The sequence below is a fragment of the Pelodiscus sinensis genome, chromosome 1 (genome assembly GCF_052426305.1).
Source record: "Pelodiscus sinensis isolate ZL-2025 chromosome 1, ASM5242630v1, whole genome shotgun sequence".
In the NCBI taxonomy this organism is placed as follows: domain Eukaryota; kingdom Metazoa; phylum Chordata; order Testudines; family Trionychidae; genus Pelodiscus; species Pelodiscus sinensis.
This window is the reverse complement of record NC_143052.1, coordinates 6,016,984-6,037,263: the sequence shown is the minus strand read 5'-3', so window position 1 is coordinate 6,037,263 and position 20,280 is coordinate 6,016,984. Positions and strand designations below refer to the sequence as shown.

General features: G+C 49.7%; 1 protein-coding gene across 4 annotated transcripts in view; it reads left to right on the top strand.

Annotated features, from left to right (window-relative positions):
- Window positions 1-16,231, top strand: part of NRF1 (nuclear respiratory factor 1) — a 136,751-nt gene extending 120,520 nt beyond the window's left edge. For 2 of the 4 annotated variants that reach the window (XM_089778049.1, XM_075925374.2), the window contains 3 exons: window positions 731-787; window positions 3,487-3,567; window positions 14,304-16,231. In XM_089778049.1, the coding sequence (XP_089634175.1) occupies window positions 731-787; window positions 3,487-3,567; window positions 14,304-14,467 (302 nt within the window). In that variant the 3' untranslated portion in view covers window positions 14,468-16,231. The remainder of the gene's footprint in view (window positions 1-730; window positions 788-3,486; window positions 3,568-14,303) is intronic. The other 2 variants (XM_025183218.3, XM_006120331.5) reach the window with 2 other exon arrangements.
- The last annotated feature ends 4,049 nt before the right edge of the window (window positions 16,232-20,280 follow it).

Below are 20,280 nucleotides of genomic sequence, written 5' to 3'. Positions count from 1 at the left end.
AACGCATTTAGAGTGAAGTCTGTTACAACTTGACAGAATAATTCAAGACCAGTTTATCTTTTTTTTTTTTTTTCTTTTTAGTGTCTGGTGGGTTAGATGGAGGGAGAACCTGGATTTTTAGGAACTTTCTAGCCTACTGCTCTGGGATGTATAGCTATCCATCACTGGTTGTGTGTTTGTGTGTGTGGTTTCTGTTGTTTGTTTTGTCCCCCCCCCCCCCCTTCTCTGGGAGTAATGGAGAGAACATTAACAGATGGGGACCGTGGCTGTTAGGAATATGGGTTTCAGCCACCCTTCTTCTCAGCAGCCTCTGCCTATCAGGCTTTTTGTGGCCTGATTATATCACTGATCTAAGTACTAGCAAGAAATCTCCTTCCTGGTAAAAGATTTTGCATTAATGATCTGATAAAGGGAGTATTAATACCTGGGGTCATCAGCAGTAATTGAACACTCCCTGGTCCTAAACTGTTCATGGGATGTAAAATATAGTTTGTTTTGCAGTTAGAAATATATAGTCTAGCATATCTAATATTTTAGTGATACTCTGAGGAGACCAGCTATGTCTTCTCATCCCCTGAAGGGCAGGAATGACTTCTGTCCAATGGCTGTCCTTCACAAATGGAGTGAAGGGGGCATATTTTTTTGTCTGTATATGGGCTATGCTGGTAATACCACCCCCTGCGATATTTTGCCCTTTGTTCAGCATTTTATACTTGCATTTTATTGTCAGGCTTCCTAGCAGCAGACTGTTCAGGTTGCAAGTGGAGTCTAACAGAAAATTCCACAGGTGAGTTACTTTTTGTGGTGGTAGTTTGAAATGGTGGGATTAAGCTGCTGGTTGGCGCTATTGCTTGTTTCCGTAGGTGTTCTGATCACTCCTGGTATTTCTCAGAGTAAAGAGGGGTACATCTGTCTGTCTATCTTTATATCTCACTTGTATGAGGGAAGAGTAGCGTATGTATGGTCAAATTCACAGATGCATACTAGAGTAACAATCGCAGGTGTGGGGTAGAGATGCACATGCTACTAGGCTAAGGGCCCAATCCTGGTATCCATATTAAGACTAAATGCTGTGGAAGTTGATGGGATCGCTGCCCCAGGAAGGAATGAGAGTCAAAGTGACAGGATTGGGTCTAGAATATATATTTCACTAATATGCACCAGTAACAACACTTGTGGTGAGGGCAAGAGGGGGTGCACGTGGGATATTTTGATTTGTAAGATGTCCGAGTCAGCATCCTAGAGAGCATGTGCAGGTTGATCACAGTACAGGTTGAACTTCTCTGATCCGGCAACATCCATAGCCTGGCATGATTTTAGTTAGCTGGATGGCCTCTTATGGGTGTGGCCAAGTCTCCCAGGGTCCCAGAAAGTTTGTTCACAGCCCCCCGTCCTGGTTCTCAGGGTTCTATGCTGTTATTTAGCTCTAATGTACTCCTCAATGTCTTCTAAGAGCCCAGTACGCAGTGGAATTGCCGGTCTTGCTGCTAGACAATATAAACCTCCCCTGGTCCGGCAAATTTTCTGGTTCGGCACCAGTCAGGTCCCAAGGGTGCCGAACTAGAGAGGTTCAGCCTGGAGTTACATCAAGGAAAGACACACCCCAGGATAAACTGATACCGGCCCATCAGCACTGAGAAACTGCAGTGAGGAGTGTTGTAGAAAAAACAGAGTCCCATAGAACATCCAGCTTGGCCTGCAGCACTGGAGGTCACTGGTCAGATGGAATGGATCAGTATACATACACCCCTCTCTGTTAGATACAGAGCCATGCAGGGCATGCATTTCACTAATATTCACCTGGCGCCAGGAGGGCTGGCACGAAGACAGGGGCACCCCAGCAGTAGCGCCCTGCTCCCTGAGAAATGCAATTGTGTGTGTCACTTAGAGTTACCAGCTTTCCCAGCCGGACAGAGCGGGGAGAATCGCAAAGTAGTTTTAAAAATGATTTTAAATCAATTCCATTTAAATACAGTTTAAAATGCCGTTGTGACTTCAAATTCCTGTTGTGTATTTTCAGATAGATTTTATCCCTAAAACTCAAAATCATGGAGCCACCCCATCACACTTCAGAACTTGTAGTTGCCATTCTACACAGCCTCTCCAGAGATACTGGGAGCCTAAAGGTTGTTTTAACTGTAAAGCTAACCTCAGCTTAGATATACTTTATGGAAAAGCCCTGTAGACTTTAGTGCAGGTTAAAATAATAGATTTCAATAGACATGTGATAGGATCCCTAACAATTGCTCTGAAAACTCCTAAACTGTAATAGAGAACATAGAAGTCTGCCTCCTAATTGCCACAGTGTTCAAGGAACAGAAAATAAGGGGGGGTGTTAAAACATTTATGGTAAAACATAATGAGAATAGCTTTCTGTTAAATTACTAATCCGAATTTTTAATAACTATAATATGGTACCTTGGCTGCTTGACTAAAGATCAAACATACCAGGTTAATATCTGATGCATCTTCTGTTTGGGAACCACAAAGGAGTCTACTGTGTGACTGATTCGATGTTTCTAACATCTATGAAGCTTTGTCCCCACAACACCTGTTAGCTCATCACCTAATACATCCTCCACTGTCTTTCGTATATTTCATTAAAAGAAAACAACACCTAAAGTTGCTAATTTTATTAACATTAGGTGCTATGACTTTTTCTCGGTAATAGGTTTCTTATATATTTGAATTGCCCATGATACGGGTGGCTGATCTTATTTATTCTGTACAGCTAGCTGATCAAGGCAGCTCTGTGGCAAGATGAGTTAGTTCATTAGACTTCCGGAGTCTTCGGTTCAAATGTTGTTTAGATCACAAGTGGAAATGAGCCATTTGGCCTCTTAGTCTTTATTTGTCACGTCTCTCTCTTTCTCTTGCACAACAATTGGCCCATATTTAACAGACAAAAAGATTTAACCGTCCCTGCTTCAGAGGGGCGCAAAATTACTGTCTTAGGTCAGGATTAAGTTACATAGGAGCCGAGCCCTGTGTGGGAAATTTATACAGAATATCCCCACATTTTGCCTCTGACTTAAGCCAGTCTGATTCTTCTTGGTGAGCATCCTTCAAATCATAGGGCATGTCTACACAGCAAGGCAAAAGTCCAATTAAGAGGTGCAACTTCAGCTACGCCAATAGCGTAGCTGAAGTCGAAATAGCTTAACTCGGCTTTTGGTGCTGTCTGCACAGCAGGAAGTTGAAGGAAAACCATTCTTCCTTCAACTTCCCTTACCCCTCGTGAAGTGAGGGTTACAAGAGTCAGAGTAAGCAGTCCTCCAGCTCGCCATTATTTTGAAATAATAGCTTTCTGTGTAGAGGCGCGCTGTGTTGTTTTGAAATAACGTCAGTTATTCCGAAATAACACTGCCATGTAGATGTACCCTGAGAGAAGCGAGGGTGGGATAGGTAATTTGGTCAACAGAGCTGAGGATTTGAAATTGGTTTCCCATGGAAAAACACAATCTGCTTCTTTGTCTCTTCTCCTAGCCCCTCTTTTTTTATCAACTAAGAAGAACATAAGGTTTGTACAGATGCATCAGAACGAGGCCAAAATGACAGAAGAGGAAGGTAAAGGCTCAGACTTTCAGTTTAAAGGAAAAGTTTCGCGATAAAAACACCCTTTGAAAGTGCTTCCTGGTGTTACTAACAACACCCGAGAGCACTAACTGAAGTAATTTGCAATCCTAGCTTGTGATGAAGGATACAGCCCCCACAGTGACCAGGAAGGGGATACTCCAAACTTGTGGGCCCAGTCAGCCCCGCCCCAGTACACCTGTGCAAGGTGTCAAGCCAGGAGGTGGGAGAGAAAGGAAAAGCCCAGGTCAAGGTTGCTGATTGGGAGGTGGAGACCATTTGAAGGCCTGTGAAGGAAGGAGGGCCTGGCTGGGCCTAGAGCCTAACAAGAGCCTGCTTGGGGCAGGGAAGCCAGATGCAAGATCTTTTTGTCTCTCATAACTAGTTTCGGCTATGCTTTGTCTGGGCCGAACCAGGTGAGAGAGGCCCAGCCATGGGCCACAGGTAGACAGCAGAGGGTCTGAACAGACCTCCCCAGCTTTATACAGAGTCCCGGGGCTAGAACCCAGAGCAGAGGGCCGGCCTGGGCTCCCCTAGTAGGCTGCCTACAGCAGGGGGCATGACAACCGTGGAGTAAAAGTCTGGCAGGCCCCAAAAGCCTGAAATTGGGCCAAACCACTGGCACGCCGGAAGGGAAAGGACTATTTTTGACCTGGCTGAAGAGGCAGACCACCGCAGGGCCAGAGATGCTGTCAGGTGGGGGCGCAGAAAGAGGAGAGCCATGTACAGCCATGAGGGAGTGTATCTGTGGTGAGTAGACTCTTCCACATAGCTTGGCAGAGCCCATCCGGGGCCACAGCATGCTTCATCCATGAAGAGATGCTTGGGGAGCCGCAGAAGAGGCATTCTGTCACAATTGCTCTCAGCCTGTGGATACGTGGCTGTCCCCGGCAAAGGACTGCATACCTGGATGGCTCGCAGGGCCCTCTGCATTCCCCCCACAAAAAAGCAGAGACTTCTCAGGAGATGCGTCCAGAAGGGCAGGTCAGTCTTCTCCAGTTCTTGAGACTCAGCAGGCTGGCTCGTCCTCCAGCCGAAGATTCTATAGGGGTAAGTCCAAAAGTTCCCCCACCCAATCTTTCCCCCATTAAAAAAGCCCCCCCGGGCCATCTCCCAGCTTCTCCAGTGGTCAACTTGGCAAGGAATCCTTGCTGACTCTCTTCCCCAGAGGAAGATCGGAGCTCTTTCTGGGAGTTTCTCCTTGCTCATCCTTTCTGATTGCATATTGGACAAAAAGGAATGCCAGGGCCCGAGACTTCCTCTCCGTCATATGTTCCTGAGCAGAAGCCCTAAGGGGGTCATCCTTCCCCTCCCAAAAAGGCAAAAGAAAAGTAAAAGGGCTAAAAAATACAAAACATAGAAGCCGAAGAAAAGCCTCCCTCTCTTCCCTCCTGGGCTCTAGCTTCTCCCCCAAAGAGGGGGGATTTTGGCTTTTGATCATGCTAACCCTAGGCCAGAAAAGCCGAAGAAGTAGAAATGGTGGATTGTAGGAGAAGATTAATGTCTAAGAGAGCAACTTGATTTCAGTACACAGAGCAGGCATCTGCTCTCAACAGGAGAGCGGAGGAAAGGACTAAGGTGAGGACTTTGAAAATCAGGTGTCTAAAGTTATGCTTCTCAACCCACCTGCACCTAAATAAGCAGCATTTAATCCAGAAAAAGGTGAAGCTTTGTATGCGTGGTTCTTTGGAATCCTGACATGTGCCAGGTCAGCCGTCCCTATCCAGTCTTGGAGCTCTTCTATAGATCCACTTCTGTTGCTGTTATGAATGAGCTGAGAGGAGCTCATTGAAATCGAACAGGATGAGCCAGGACTATGCAGGACACTATCCGTTTTAGGGAACGTTTCATGGCTGATAAGTGTGACATCCAGATAGGTAGTTTGATGTTCTTAGCTGCTGAGGGTAGGAGGAGCAACTATATAATGACGGTGACTGCTGTGATCTACCTGGGGGTCCTTTTGTTTGCTGTTGTGTTTGGCGAATGTTCCACGGAAAAGTCAGGACTGAAGCCTCACTATCTACTGTATAGTTGAGAGAGTCTGTCTGTCTGCCTGCCTGTCTGTTCAAGACCTCCTAATAAATGGTAAGAGCTAGGACCACCAAATTCAGGATACAGCGTCCTCTGATCGTAACTCACAGCAAGGTCAGGATTTGGTTGTGCCAGGAAAATCGGATGTGCCTGGAATAGGATAGCTTCTCAGAAAACTACAGAAAAGACTTAAAAAACAATGAATGGTCTAGCAGCACCTTAAAGACTAACAAAACATGTAGTTGGTATCATGAGCTTTCGTGGGTACAACCCACATCCCATCTACATGTTTCGTTAATCTTTAAGGTGCTGCTAGACCATTCGTTGTGTTTTAAGTTTTTCCAGTTACGGACTAACTCGGCTCCCCCTCTGAAGCTTTCATACAGAAAAGTGACACAATCACCAGGTAGGTAAAAGGGAAAAAAGGAATGAATAGTGACGTGGCGAAATTTGCAGATGATACAAGATTCTTCAAGATAAATAAGTCCAATGCTACTGTGAAGAGTTCCTGGGTATCTCACAAAACTAGGTGTCTGGGAAACAAAATGGCAGATGAATTTTAACACTAATACATGCAAAGGAATGTTAATTGGGGGACAAATCCCAAACAGACACATAAGAAGATGGGCTCTAGCTGTTACTACTCAAGAAGGGTATCTTGAACGAGTCTCTGAAAACCTCAGCTCAGGGCATAACAGCAGTCAAAAAGGCTGCCCATGTTAGAACTGTTAGGAAAGGGTAGAAGATACGACAGAAAAATATCATAAAGGCACCATATATGTTCTGTTCTGGTGGCCAATCTCAAAAAGGATACAGTGGGTCTAGAACAGGTTCAAAGAAGGGCAGCAAAGATGATCAGGAGTACAGAATGACTTTCATATGAGGAGAGACTAAAAAGATTTGAAAAAACTTAAAAAACAATGAATAGTCCTGAGTACCTTAGAGACTAACAAAAACGTAGCTGGTATCATGAGCTTTCGTGGACACAGCCCACTTCTTCAGATGAATGGAGTTAAGGGGTCCAGTTTCCAAATAAATAGCAGAGAAAGAGGGACGTGGAGGGGAGGAGCAAAGGAAAAAGAAGAGGGGAAACGGGGCGGGGGGGGGGGGGGATTGTCAGTTAGTGTGCATGCTAAATGAAGCTGATAGAGTAGGTACTACGTGCTCATAAGTACCCGGTGCTTGTTTTTTTTATGTCATTAGGATGTGGACTGTAGCGGGCCTTTCATACCAGGGCTTTGTTTAGACCTCTGTTTCAGGTATCGAACCTGTAAATGAAATTAAGTTCTGCAGCCTCCCTTTCAGGCTCGTTTTTGAAATTGGATTGCAATAATTCGGTACCTTTGAGACCCATCCACGTTTTTGTTAGTCTCTAAGGTGCTGCAAGACTATTTGTTTTTTCAGTTACAGACTAACACATCTACTCCTCTGAAACTTTAAAAAGACATGGGCTGTTTAGTTTAGAAAAGAGCTTGCTAAGGGGGGGAGATATGATAGTAGTTTATAAAATCGTGAAGAGAGAAGTATTGTTTACTCTTTCCCACAATACAAAATTCAAGGATCCACACCATGAAACTAATAGGCAGCAGGTGTAATAGAAATGAGAGGAAATACTTTTTCACACAACCCACAACTAACCTAAGGAACTCATTGATATGGGATGTCAGGAAGGTCCAAAGTATAACTGGGTTCTGAAAAGAACTAAAGTTCATGAAAAATTGGTCCATCAGTGGCTATTAACCAAGATGATGAGTGATGTCACCCCATGCTTGGGATGACCCTAAATCTCTGACTGCCAGAAACCAAGAGGGAAGATGGGTGGCTCTCTAAATTGCCCACATTCCCCCTGAAGCTCTGGTACTGGCCACTGTCAGAGACTGGATCCTGGGCTAGGTGGACCATCGGTGTAACCCAGTCTGGGAGTTCTCATGTTCTTACTAGTCGCTTGCTGTTCAGAATGTCCCTGCTGGGCAAGATGAGTTTTACAAAGCTCTGGTTATATGAGAGACTTAACCATCGCAGATGAACACTGCTGTTTCCTGATGGTAAAGGCAGCTGGTGCTCTCCTCTTGTGGCCAGTCTGTTTTAGAAACCCAGGGGTGGTCATTACTCCCCCAGGATTAGATGGAACGTGTCTTTGGTTTGCTGGACTTAGAGTGGCCACATAAAATGTTGTTGCCTGCAGTTCAGACCCTTTCGTGAGCTCCGAGGCTGGAGTACAGTTTGTAATGCCCCCGGGGCCTGGCTTTCTGTACCTGGCACTAACCTTTCAAAATCAGGGTTGCTGGCAGCCCTGATGGGGAACCAGGGAGCTCCTGCTGGCCTGGGTAATAGTGCTAAGAAATGATATTTGGCTAGAGAGAAATGCCTACACAGATGCTGTGTCAATATATCCCCAGCGCCAGTGCAGTACTCTGCCTGTTCTCGCAGGGCTGCTAATTGTGCCCAGCTGATCAAATTGGTATTTGCTGGGAGTGAGAGGACCACACCTTATTCACAGAAAATTAAACTTGCAGCCCCCTCTCTGACCCAGGGGGGTGACACTGTAGTGTCTAGACCTGCCAAAGTGTCTTCTGCTGTGGTCATGATGGACGCAGCAGTGCAAGTAGATCCAGTCTGGTCTGGTGTGCTGGACCGGCACCCTATTTGTCCACACGGGAAGACTCCACCTTTGCCCCAGAGAGCTCATCGTCTGAGCCCAGCAGCCACAAAAGGGGAAGAGCTGTCAGCTTGTGTAAAAACCGCATACAGCCGCTCCCAGCGGCCCGTCAGCCTCGCCATTGGCAACGGGCCGATTTCACTGCCATCTTTAGCTCCGCACAGCCAGAGCTGAGCCCACGCACCCCTTCCCGCTGTGGGTAACGGCCGCTAACGCAGCCACCTTCAGTAGCACCCTGCCCTATCACTTGAGCATCTTTGCATCTCCCAGTCGTCGCCGCCTCCTTTAGTCCATGCACAACGGAGTTGCTGAGGCGACCTGCCTGACCTGGCATCCTCCCTCTCTAGCCCTCTGTGGATCCCTCTCCCTCCTCCTGTCCAGTCACTGCCTCCAATTAACTGTTCCTACCCACCGGGCCCGACATGGCTCCTTCCTCCTGCTCATCTGCTCTAGTGCCCTGTCTCAGCACCTGTGCCCGGCAGTGGCTTTTCCTGTGCCTGCGTCTCCCACCTGTTTCTGCGTCTGCCTCTTTCCCCTTCGAGAGGCCCCTCGGAAGCAGCCCAGAAAGCCCCTCTCCGGTCCTTCCACGCCCACTTTGACCGCCTTGCCGCAGGGACCGGCCGGGGGGCTGCTGATGCGGATTGGATACACTGGGGTAGCTTTTATCATTGGACTCTAAGCCTCTCAAACTCAGTTTACCTGAGGGCCATTCCCAGCCCTCAAATGCTCCTGTCATGTCCTCATCCCGTCCCCCCCCACGCATCTTTTGGGCCACATGCTGGCCTGTGCACTACCCTGTCCTTTGCCATGCATCCCCCAGCGCAGCCTGCTGCCCCCAGGTGATTTGCCACCATCCTGGTACCACCACAGGCAGCCCAGCAGGACGAGAGCGGCTGTTCTTCCCGCTCGTTGCCTACATGTCGCATCCCCCTGTGCCTTAGAGCGGAAGCACATTGGGAGCAGGAACGCTCTCGGCAAAGCAGGGTCCTGATCAGGACGGGGCCTTCGGGTCCATCCCAGCGCAGCTAACAGTGGCGGGTCTTCACTGGGGATTTGAAGGAGGCCCACAGAACGGCTTCATGCCACACTGCCTTTGACTGTCACGTCACGCGCTCACCCGCCCTCCCACCCCTCCAAAGGGAGCAGCGGTGGGTGGGGGCTGGCGTCCGAGAAAATCCCTTCACAAAGAGGAGCCAACCTGTGTCCCCGCTCCCGCTGCACCCCAGGGCTTTGAAACCCGCTTCTATTGTCTGGGCGGGGTGGTGCATTATTCATGATGTTTGTTTATGGGCCTTCACCTGGCAGGCACAGAGCTGAAGCGTAGCGCTGCGCTGCAGAGGGCTCCAGTATCTCACGTCCCTGTCTTAGTCTTCCCGCCTGCCGTGTCTCCCGGGAACGGGCACGTCTCCTTCAAGGAATGGTGTGTTGTCCGTGTCTCTCTCCTCCCCCCCCCCCCCCCCCCCCCCGCCAGCGCAGATCTTTGTACTTGCATAGCCCCCGATGTTCTGTGCCGGAGATACCATTGAAAGGCTCCGAGCGCCATGCTGTAGATGAACATGTGTCAGCTAGATTAGAGCTAATCAGGGCCAGGTCGGAGCAGATGCAGTGCAGGGACAATCCTAGCCCTGATTACGGTGTATCTGCCATTTAATCGTGTCTCTCTCTTAATGCACAGCGGACTTTACGGCCCTTGCCCGTCTCCTGCCCGGGTGGGTTGCTGCTACTGTCAGAAACGCTGCCGCGTCCGACGCTGAGGAGATTTAGTTTAATCCCACGTAGAAAGGAGTGTGTGTGTGCATGTGCCCCCCAGCCTCCCAGATAATTCCCTGCTCTAAGGTATTGCTGGATCTAAGATGGGGCTGGGCTTGACTGCACACCTGATGGCAGGAATCCATCCTTCAAGAGAGACCTAGCCCTTTCCATCCCCTCTCTTGGAAAAGATCCTTTCTCTGAATGGCAGCAGCTGTTTCTTAGTGTGCACGGACACTTCCTTTGGACATCGCCGTGGGATCAGGCATTGGAACCTTTTGTGCTCCCTGGCCGATCAGGGAGGGCCAGGCACTGCGCTGTGTGGAGCCTTCGCGATATCACTCCAGGAGATGCATTCCGGCAGTGCGGCACTGTTAGGACCAGGAAAGCCAGCCGCCCGGAGCGTAGATCTGCCAGCTTCTTACGTCTCTGGAAGGGGTTTGGCTTCCACGCTGACCTATGGCCAAACTTCTGGCTTGCTGCCTGGCTCCCCCACAAACTGAAGTCCTCGAGGTTTGCTTGCTAGTCCATCTACGACTTTCAGGGGTTATGGGCGTGGAAGAAATGTCAGCTCAGGCATCAGCTTCTGCTCCCTTTGAAAAGATATAATCCTCCCCCCTGCTTCCAGAGTCTGCTCTGCACGGGTCAGTTACGCATGCCAGGGTGCTGGGAACCAGGGCCCGTCACTCAGATACTACCACTGCCTTGCTGCGTGACCTTGGGGCAGGCACTTAACCTCCCTGGGTCTTGGTTTGGCTTAATTGTTTGCAGGGGGCTTTGAGAGCTTCAGCTGAAAGGGAGCAGAGAAGTGCGAAGTGTTAGTGAACTCTGTGCCATCTCAAAACTTGGGTCACCCTCCTGATGGGCACGACAGACAAGCTTTTCTGACTGGCCAGTAAGTAATGCGAGGACATGGCAACACATCCTGCTGCCTCCTATTAAATAGCATCCTTTGGGGAAGAGGGCTTGGTCTTGGCTAGTGAAATCTGAGTCACATTGCCCAAGTGGGAGAGCAGTTTGACAGCAGACTCCTGTCTGGAAAACTTGGATCGAACCCCCAGCTGGCCAGAATGATTTGAACTTGGTCTGGGTAAGAGACAATCCTGCACTAGCCAGGAGCGCAGACTAGATGATCTAATAAGTCATTTCGTTTGCTAACTTCTAAGAGTCCATAGTCCAGCCACAGCTGTCACGGCCTTTCCTAGCCCAGCCCTGCAAGCGCACTGACCCACGAGCCAACCGTAGTGTCAGACCTCGCACCAGTCTGATCCCTACATCACCAGCCCGCAGGCCTGAGGCGTTAGACACACAACTGGACCTTGAACCGTAGCAGTGAAAATGGTCAGAGAGTAAAGAGCTAAAAGGAAAAAGCTGCCAGGAAGAGGGGCTGGCAACAGTTCTGGGGATAAAGGGGCAGGCTGACAGGAAACGAGTTACGGTTTTATAGTGACACAGGCTCTTGTCTGTCAGAGCCCTGCCTCTCTCATTGCTGAAGGTGGACGGTGTGTAGAGAATGAGGCAGGGCACTCAGGGAGAGAAAGGGTGGCTGCGTGGTGAAGGCAGCTGGTTTCCCTAGAGGACTGGACTCTCCCCCTGCCTCTGCTGCACAGTTCCTGGGTGAAGCTGGGGCAAGTCACTTGAAACTTGCGATCAGCGGCTGCCTGATGACGTGTTCCTCATTTTCCGTCTGCCCCGGGTGGGTATCCGGGCGCCAGATGGACAGGAATGCTCCATTCTCAGCGCTGCTATTGATGTCGATTGGAGCAACCTGTGCTCGTCACAGCGTGATGTGAAATTGCTAATTACTCTGCAAATTCAGGCCCTAGACCTCTCAAAGAGGAGACCCAAAATAGGGGCAACCTTTGATCAATTTGGCCTTCCTCACTCAATTCCCCAGCTGTAAAACGGGGGTGTTACCAACTTGCCCCCCATTCGTTAATGTGTGAGACCCACACAGCCATTATGGTGAAAGCGCCACAAAACTAGAGTAGATGAGTCATTTTCTCTTCAGAGCAGGGCTTGAATGGCGCGCATTACACACAGCCTCAGGCAGCACACGGAACGTGGAAGATAATAAGGGATGTTGAATAACTGAAGGAGGCAGAAGCCCCTTGGCAGCCTTCAGCTCTCTGAAGGAGGGTTCCAAAGAGGATGGAGAGAGGCTGTTCTCAGTGGGAGCAGATGACAGAACAAGAAGCAATGGTCTCAAGGTGCAGTGGGGGAGATCTAGATGGATATTAGGAAAAACTTTTCCTAGGAGAGTGGGGAAGCCCTGGGATGGGTTCCCTAGGGAGGGGGTGGAATCTCCATCCCTAGAGGTGTTTTAAGTCCCAGTTTGACAAAGCCTTGGCTGGGCTGATTGAGTTGGGGTTGTTCCTGCTTTGGGCAGGGGGTTGGACTCGATGACTCCTGAGGTCTCTCCAACCCTAGGGTTCTGTAATTAAAGACTGTATCATAAAGCCTATGGACAAGAAAGCTGAATTCATGCTGCACAGGCACCAAGATATGTCCACAGGTGGACCGTTTTAATCCAGATTGTCCTTCTCCTTTCTCACCCTCACCTCATGTCAATTCTAAATTCAGCGCTAGGAGCTGTGTCCAGTCTCACCCATAAGGCACCTCAGGACACAACAGAGACAACAGATTTTTGTCATGAACGTGTTCCGTAAAATGTGAACGAAAAGAGCTTTGTTCTTGTGCCTGGGTGGGGCTGGAGAATTGACACGTGTCCTTGTGCTTAAGCGAGAAACTTAGGAGAAACCGATCAGCCCATCTCATGGCCTCAGCTGAGGGAATGAAAGCAGTTAACATGCCGCCTATACTTTCCTGCTGTTCCAAACAGGTCTCTCCCTTCTTTCCTAAATCCTGTGCTATCTTCCCCTCTTCCCCTTCCAGGCTCCCTGACTAAAGTCCCACCTTCCCTTCTCCGATCCATCCTTTCCCCTCCTGCTCTGGCCAGTCGCTGCTCCTGTCCAGTTCCTATCTCCCCGGCGTTCTCTCTTGCCTTTGTATACACACGTGCGGACCAGCCTCTCAGTCAGCGTACACAGACTTCCCGTGGGCCTCAAAACCAGCCTGTTCTTTAAGGCATTTCCAACTCCAGTCACCTCCCTTTCTTGCATGGTAGCACTGTGGGCTCCTTAGACCTGTTATTTCATGGCGCCAGCTTCTGCCAGCGAACAGCACTATGCACCCATTAGAGTCCCTCCTCTGGATCATTCAGGAACGCTAAATTCAAAAAGTGGAGCCAGCGCAGAGAAGAACTCCTTAGCATGGCTGGGGGAGGAAAGGCCCAGCTTAAGAGAAAAACCTGGAAGAGCTTGGCTTACTTAGCCTAGCAAAGCGAAGGCTGAGAGGAGGTCTGAATACGCACTACCTATGGGTTCGGGGCTCAACGCCAGGGAGGATGAAGCGCTAGCTAAGCTAAAGGACAGTGTTGGCACCAAAACCGATAGGTATAAACTCAGGCCAGAAATTAGGACAACTCCCATCATCAGAGCAGTGAGGCCTGGGAACATCTTCCCAACAGGAATTATGAGGCAAACAATAGGTTTTAAGAGAGCTGGACACGTTTCTGAACGGGATTGGATATGACCGAGGGCAGGGTTGCTTGTGACGGTGGGGGGCAGCCTGAGGGGTTCCTTTATGTTGTTGATGTTCCTAAAGCTCATCTGGTCACATGTGGGGGTGATGTAGGGATTCCCCCTCCCCCCAATGTATTCTGTGGTTGGGTGGAATTAGTTTTGTCTTTTTGTCTCTTTCCTCTGACGCCCAGGAGTGTGCACAGCTGGAGATGGGACACGTTCTTAGCCAGCTGGCTCTTGCTTGTGTGGCACGTGGATCACTGATTTCCACATGTGGGTCAGGAAGGAATTTCCTGCCAGGTCAGACTGGCAGTGACCATGGGTGGGTTTTACCTCGTGGCGTGGAACGCCAGTGCCTTGCCAGGGTCATTTGGGTATATCTGCCATTGCGGAGCCCATGGACAACTGGTGCATCTCAGTCCTTCCTATGCCCTGCCTGCGGCACACAGCAGTTTTAGTCTCCTGTGGGTTGCAATATTTTGATCTAATTTTGGGTGGAGGGTGGGTGCTGGGTGGTAGCCAGGAGGTCACTCTAAATGATCTGATTGCACTGGCCTTAAACGCCACGATTCTGATTGGGGGCTATGTAAATGTTAGCACCACGCAGCGGATAAAGGAGGTATCAAAACGTGCCAGAGTCCTTTGATTTGCCCAGTTGAAATGCCTGCAGTGTTTGCAACCCCCATCTCCTCCTTCTGTCTCCACAGGGCTCGTCCAGATCCCCGTCAGCATGTACCAGACAGTGGTAACCAGCCTCGCCCAGGGTAATGGTCCCGTCCAGGTCGCCATGGCGCCCGTGACTACACGGATAGCAGACAGTGCCGTCACCATGGATGGTCAGGCCGTGGAGGTTGTGACCTTGGAACAGTGACGTTGCCACGGCAGGATCATGATGATGTTTTTTTCCTCGTCTCTTACGTGAATAATTTTTTTACGCCTCTTCAGAGATGCAATCAGGTGGCATTGAGTCTCCCAGCTTTGGAAGCAAAGGTTTCGTTAACCTTTTTTTAAAAGGAAAAAAAAAAAAAAGCAGAGGATGTGTGTTAAGTGCATTTTTATAGTGCCGCTCTGATCTTGTGGGAGTGGAAAGCCAATTTGTGATGGACTTTCATTCTGAGGATATTTAAATAAAAACACAACACACACACACACCCCGTCCCCTCCTCCGCATGAAATCTCTCGATTAGAATCTGGGCAAGATGGGAAATCTCCCACCTCCTGTAGGAAGTAGCCGTGGCCTTGGCTGGGGACAGTCCCAACAGTGCTGTTGGCCCCGCTAAGCCAGCAGCAATTTCTGCAGTGGCTCCTGGAGTCAGGCTCCTCTGTCCTATCACTGGGAGAATTAGGCTGTCACACATTTTCACGTGGGGGAAAAAAAGGGGGGGGGGGAGAGTTAGGAAAAAGGCGCTTGCCCAACTGCGTAGGGGCAGCAACAGCCTTTCGACAGGATAAAGCCCTTCGGAGGGCAGCCATTGATTACCCATGACACCTGTAAGAGGAAAACTCTGGTATGGAAGTTCCCAAACACCCTGGAGAGTTTCCGCCTGGCTCTCCTGTGATCCACCTTCAAGACCTGCCCGCCTCTTCTCTGCTGTTGAAATGTAGCTGGCATTTAGAAGCCTTCTCTTTACTATTTCATGTTTGTAAATGGAGACGGCAATGGACTATCTGGTGGGGACCTACGGCCGGGGAAGGGGAGTTACTGACTCGGGAAAATTCTTCCTTCTGCTGTGTATCCCCCAAGGACTCCTTTTGTATCTGAACCCTGTTCCGCCCGGTTGCCGAGAGGTACGTTGAGTTCATGCGAGATGTGTCTGTCACTGGTGTGCTCAGAGCCGGGATAGGACTGTACGAAAGAGATGACCCTCTGTCCCAGCCTCTACCCACCCAGATTAACTAAACCCCACAATGCTCCCTTGTTCAGTAAATCTGGGGGTCAAGTTGGCCCTTCCCATAACCCACCGCCGTGGTTTGCGTTCCATGGGTCCTGCGCCTGTTTCTGCTGTATGTGCGTTGCCAGCACAGCTTTGCTGCTGCTCGTTTTTTTTAATCTACTTCATGCGAAAACCTCCAGGCCAGCATAATGTCTGGTGGGTTTTCAGTGGCTGATTTTACTTGACTTTCCAATGGGCCAAACCTTTGCTTCCCAAAACCAACACACACTGCCCCTCCCTCAGACAAGCTCCTCCCTTCTTTTAGCCACACCCTCCCTCGGTGTGTGCAATTGTGCATGGTATTTAATTTTTTTTTAAAGTGGCCATTTAACACAATTCTCCACGTCCCGCTCCACCTTTGAGAAAGTTTTCAGATTCTTGTATTTACTTGTTTTATATGAAAATATCAAATGTTCTTTGTATATGTTTTTCTGTAGGGGAGGGAACCATTTCCAGAGAAACAGCCCTGCTTTTCCGATTTTGTTATTTTTTTAAACTATTATTATTTTTTATTGTCGTTGTGAAAATGTCCAGTGGCTTTAAAGTCCGTGTTTCTTTGGCAATGAAATAACGTTCTTACAGTCTAAGAAATTCTCCCCAGAAAAAGGAAAAAAAAAAACCTGTCAAGTAGCAGAGCATGGAATACCTGTTGTTTTCCCATTCTGTCTATTATTGCCTCATTCAATAAATTGTTACAAATGTGTCTGTACCCAGAGTCTCTTATTTTGTAGGTCTGTGCATAGGTTTGGACCAGGAAGGGGGAAGATGTTTTTAAAAGGTGGCCAAAATATAGTACAGATTGATCCTCTAAACTGGGACCCTCTGGTCCAGCAGGACCACAGATGTTCCAGGACCAGAGAGCCAGGCATCCAGCTAGAGGCAGTGGAGCTGGAAACCCTGCCAGGACTGGGAGCCTGGCTGATCCATCTGAAGCCGGGCCAGCGTTGACCACCCCTGGTCCAGCAACGTCCCTTGTTCAGGACTGGACCACGGAGGTCCAACCTGTAGCTTTATTTTTGCTTTCCTGTGTTGCTAATAGCTTAGGGCCTGCTCCTGCAGCCACCTACAAAGCTGAGTAACTTGACTCAGGTGCATAATCCCATGGAGTTCAATTAAACTGAGTAAAGCTATCTGTGGGCATAAATCTCTGCATGGTCGGGGCCTTAGATTATGAAGTGAACGTTTTTTTTTAATCTCACTTATTCTGCATTATTGATGCTGTTTACCCTTTTTTGCCCTTCCCTCAGCTCGAAATTAGACAAGTTGGTCTCCCTTTTTCATTCATAGTCCCTTTCTGCTTCTCAAACCTTGCGCCAGCCTACTGCTGCTGCTGGCAGTGGTGTTGGGAACTCCAAGGCTGTGTCTATGTTGGTGCGATCTTGCGCAAAAGCAGCCGCTTTTGCGCCAAAACTTGCTGCCTGTCTACACTGTGTTCTTGTGCAAGAACGCTGATGTTCTAATGTATGAAATCAGGGCTTCTTGCGCAAGAACTATGATGCTCCCGCTCAGGAATAAGCCCTCTTGCGCAACTATTCTTGCGCAAGAGGCCAGTGCAGACAGGCAACATGAATTTTTTGCGCAAGAAAGCCCTGTGGTTAAAATGGCCATCAGAGCTTACTTGCACAAGAGAGCATCTACACTGGCATGGATGCTCTTGCGCAAAAGCACATCCCTTGTGCAAAGGCACATGCCAGTGTAGACGCTCTCTTCTGGAAGAGTTATTGCACAAGAACTCTTCCGCAAAAGAGTTCTTGCGCAAAATCATGCCAGTGTAGACGTAGCCCAAAGGTGGCATTCTTTGCTGTTCAGTAGCATGCTAGGACTTTTTTTTGGAGGAGATGTTAAACCCAAGCCCAGGATCTGGCATGATCCCTAAAGATCCCATGGCAATTTTTTGGAAGAGTTGATCCTAGTGATGAGTGAGCCCTGTCCCAAATCTAAACATACTGAGGGCTTAGGTCACTGGAGTGTCTTGTCTATGTCTTGTTGCCAAAATATTTGCTAATTGTTTCAACAGATCCAGCCATGGCCTGTGATTTTGTCATATCTCCTACGCTCTGGTCAGTATTGGGATGCAAGGCTCCTAGGGAAACCCAAAGCACGACTGGTCATTCAGCAAGTCATGCTCTTCCCTTTGGATTGTTGTCAGTCCAATACCCCAGCATGACATTTGGGGAGCTGAGCTGGTGGAGAGGATGTTAGAGCCAGGTCTTGCCCACTTCTGGTCACTGTTAGCCTTGATGTCTTGGGCATACTCCTAATCCATATTCTGCTTCTGTGCTTTCCTTCCAGCAGTTTTACAGAACTACTCAAGAGAGCGATCTTGAAGTCATTGTGGACAGTTCTCTGAAAACATCCACTCTGTGCAGCAGCAGTCAAAAAAGCAAACAGAATGTTAGGAGTCTTTAAAAAAAGGGATAGAAAATGAGAGAGAGAATATCTTCTTGCCTCTGTATAAATCCATGGTATGCCACATTTTTAATACTGTGTACGGATGTGGTTGCCTCATCTCAAAAAAGATATATTGGCACTAGAAAAGGTTCAGAGAAGGGCAACAGAAATGAGGGGTTTGGAACGTGTCCCATATGAAGAGATATTTACAAAAACTGGGACTTTTCAGCTTAGAAAAGAGGAAACTTAGGGGGGATATGATAGAGGTCTAGAAAATCATGACTGGTGTGGAAAAAGTGAATAAGAAAAGTTATTTACTTGTTCCCATAATATAAGAACCAAATGAAATGTAATAGATAATAGGCTTAAAACAAAAGGAAGTTTTTCTTCATGCAGTGCACAGTCAACCTGTGGAACTCCTTGCCAGAGGAGGTTATGAAGACTAGGACTTTAACAGGGTTACAAAAAAGAGCTAGATTGATTCATGGAAATTAAGTCCCTCAATGGCTGTTAGCCAGGATGGGTAGGAATAGTGTCCCTACCCTCTGTGTGCCTGGAAGTGGGAGACCGGGGAGGGATCACGTGAGGATTACCTGTTGTGTTCCCTCCTTCTGGGGCACCTGGTATTGGCCACTGTCGGCAGACAGGATACTGGGCCTTTGGTCTGACCCAGTCTGGCTCTTCGTATGTTCCCTTTCTGTCCAAAACTGTTCTGTAATGCTGAAAAACTGCCAAGTTCTACCCCAGAGGCAGCTGCATTATCTTGTGGGTGATGTAATCTCTGGCCAGCTCTAGGCTAAGAAGAGTGAGATGTTCTCTCAAACAGTGCTATCCCAGTGTTCAGTGGTGAGCTGTGCACGAGGACCCTGGCCAGGACACTACAGTGTCGAGTGGTGAACTGTGCACGAGGACCCTGATGCCCAGGACACTGCAGTGTAGAGTGGTGAGCTGTGCACGAGGACCCTGATGCCCAGGACACTGCAGCGCACTAAATCACACAGGCCTAAGCCTATGATTGCTTTCCCTCTCCCTTCTCCCCCCTCCCCCCAGTGCTGTCTTAGCAGCTGTGGGCGTGATCCTGTTGGCTTTACTAATTTAAAAGGGTCAGGCCAAGCCAGGATAAGAGGCCTACATCAATGCGGGTCTGCGACCTGGCAATGCTGTGGCAAATGCTCCCTCGCTCGCACCGCAGGGCTGGCATGTGCCCTGCAGTGAGATCAGAGCCGTGCGGTGGAGGAGGCCGGGGGAGGGCAGAGGCTGTTTTATGCCGCTTGGTCAAGGCCTTGGGCTCCTGTCCGGGAAGGGGGAGACCGACATGTGAAGTGGCCAGCCCCGCAGCCTGCCCCCAGGCTCTGGTCCCACCTGGAGACGTGGTCCCAGTGCAGAACAGGGGGAACTCCCAGGCACCATGGCAACAGCCCCCCCCCCCAGCTCTGCGTTTTCCTCAACTAAAGCCACCTCCCTCGGTGTCGAGGGTGGCTGAATCTGCTGCCAGTCCAGTGATTTAACACCGGGCCTGGCTGGGGGCCACGAATTCTCAGGGAGGACCACTCGGAAGACCATGTCACCTGCGGTTGAATTTCCAGGCCGGCCCATTAAAATCACTCGCTTTGGTTAATCAGAGAGTGGGCTGCACTCGTTAAAACTCCAGTTAACGAGCAGCACTTTCAGCCGAGTGACCCAGAAGGGCACCAGGGCGTTTGGACCTTCCCCGGCATTTCCTCCCCCAGGGTGGGGGGGCTGCACGTTGCGCCCCATTGTTACGGTCACTGCTGGGGCGGGCTCCTTCACGAGATGGGTGAACGCGCAGGAGGGAGGGGGCCCTGCTAGAGAGCACTCCTGCCCCTCCGGCGGGTGCCTTGCATCACGCCACCCCCCCTCCTCCACGTGCGCTCACACGGCTGCATCCTCTGACCTGTGCCCATTGCACATCGCACGCTGCCCTGCAACGCCCTGAGCACGGCCCTGGACATGATGTGCCCTCTCCGGGCTGGGCTGCTAACGCTCGGCGCCCTCTCCCCTCCCCACACACCTCATCCTTCACACGCTTCGTGCATGATCTTCCTCGGGCTCTTAGTGTATGTGGAGCTGGCCTGGCCTGCACGCCAGCCGCAGGGGGCAGTGCCTGGGGGTCAGTGTTTTTCTCAGGGTCCTCGTGCATCAAGGTGCATTGATCCTGTAAGAAGCTAAATCACACCCACTAACCTAAGCAAGGGGGAGGTTTGGTGGGATGCCAGCCAGCTGTGGGGGCAAGGCAGTTGGTGGGGGGCTGCTGGCCAGCTGCAGGGCAGGACATTTTGGGGGGGGTGGCCAGCTGCGGGGGCAGGACAGTTTTTGGGGGGTGCCGGGCAGCTGAGCC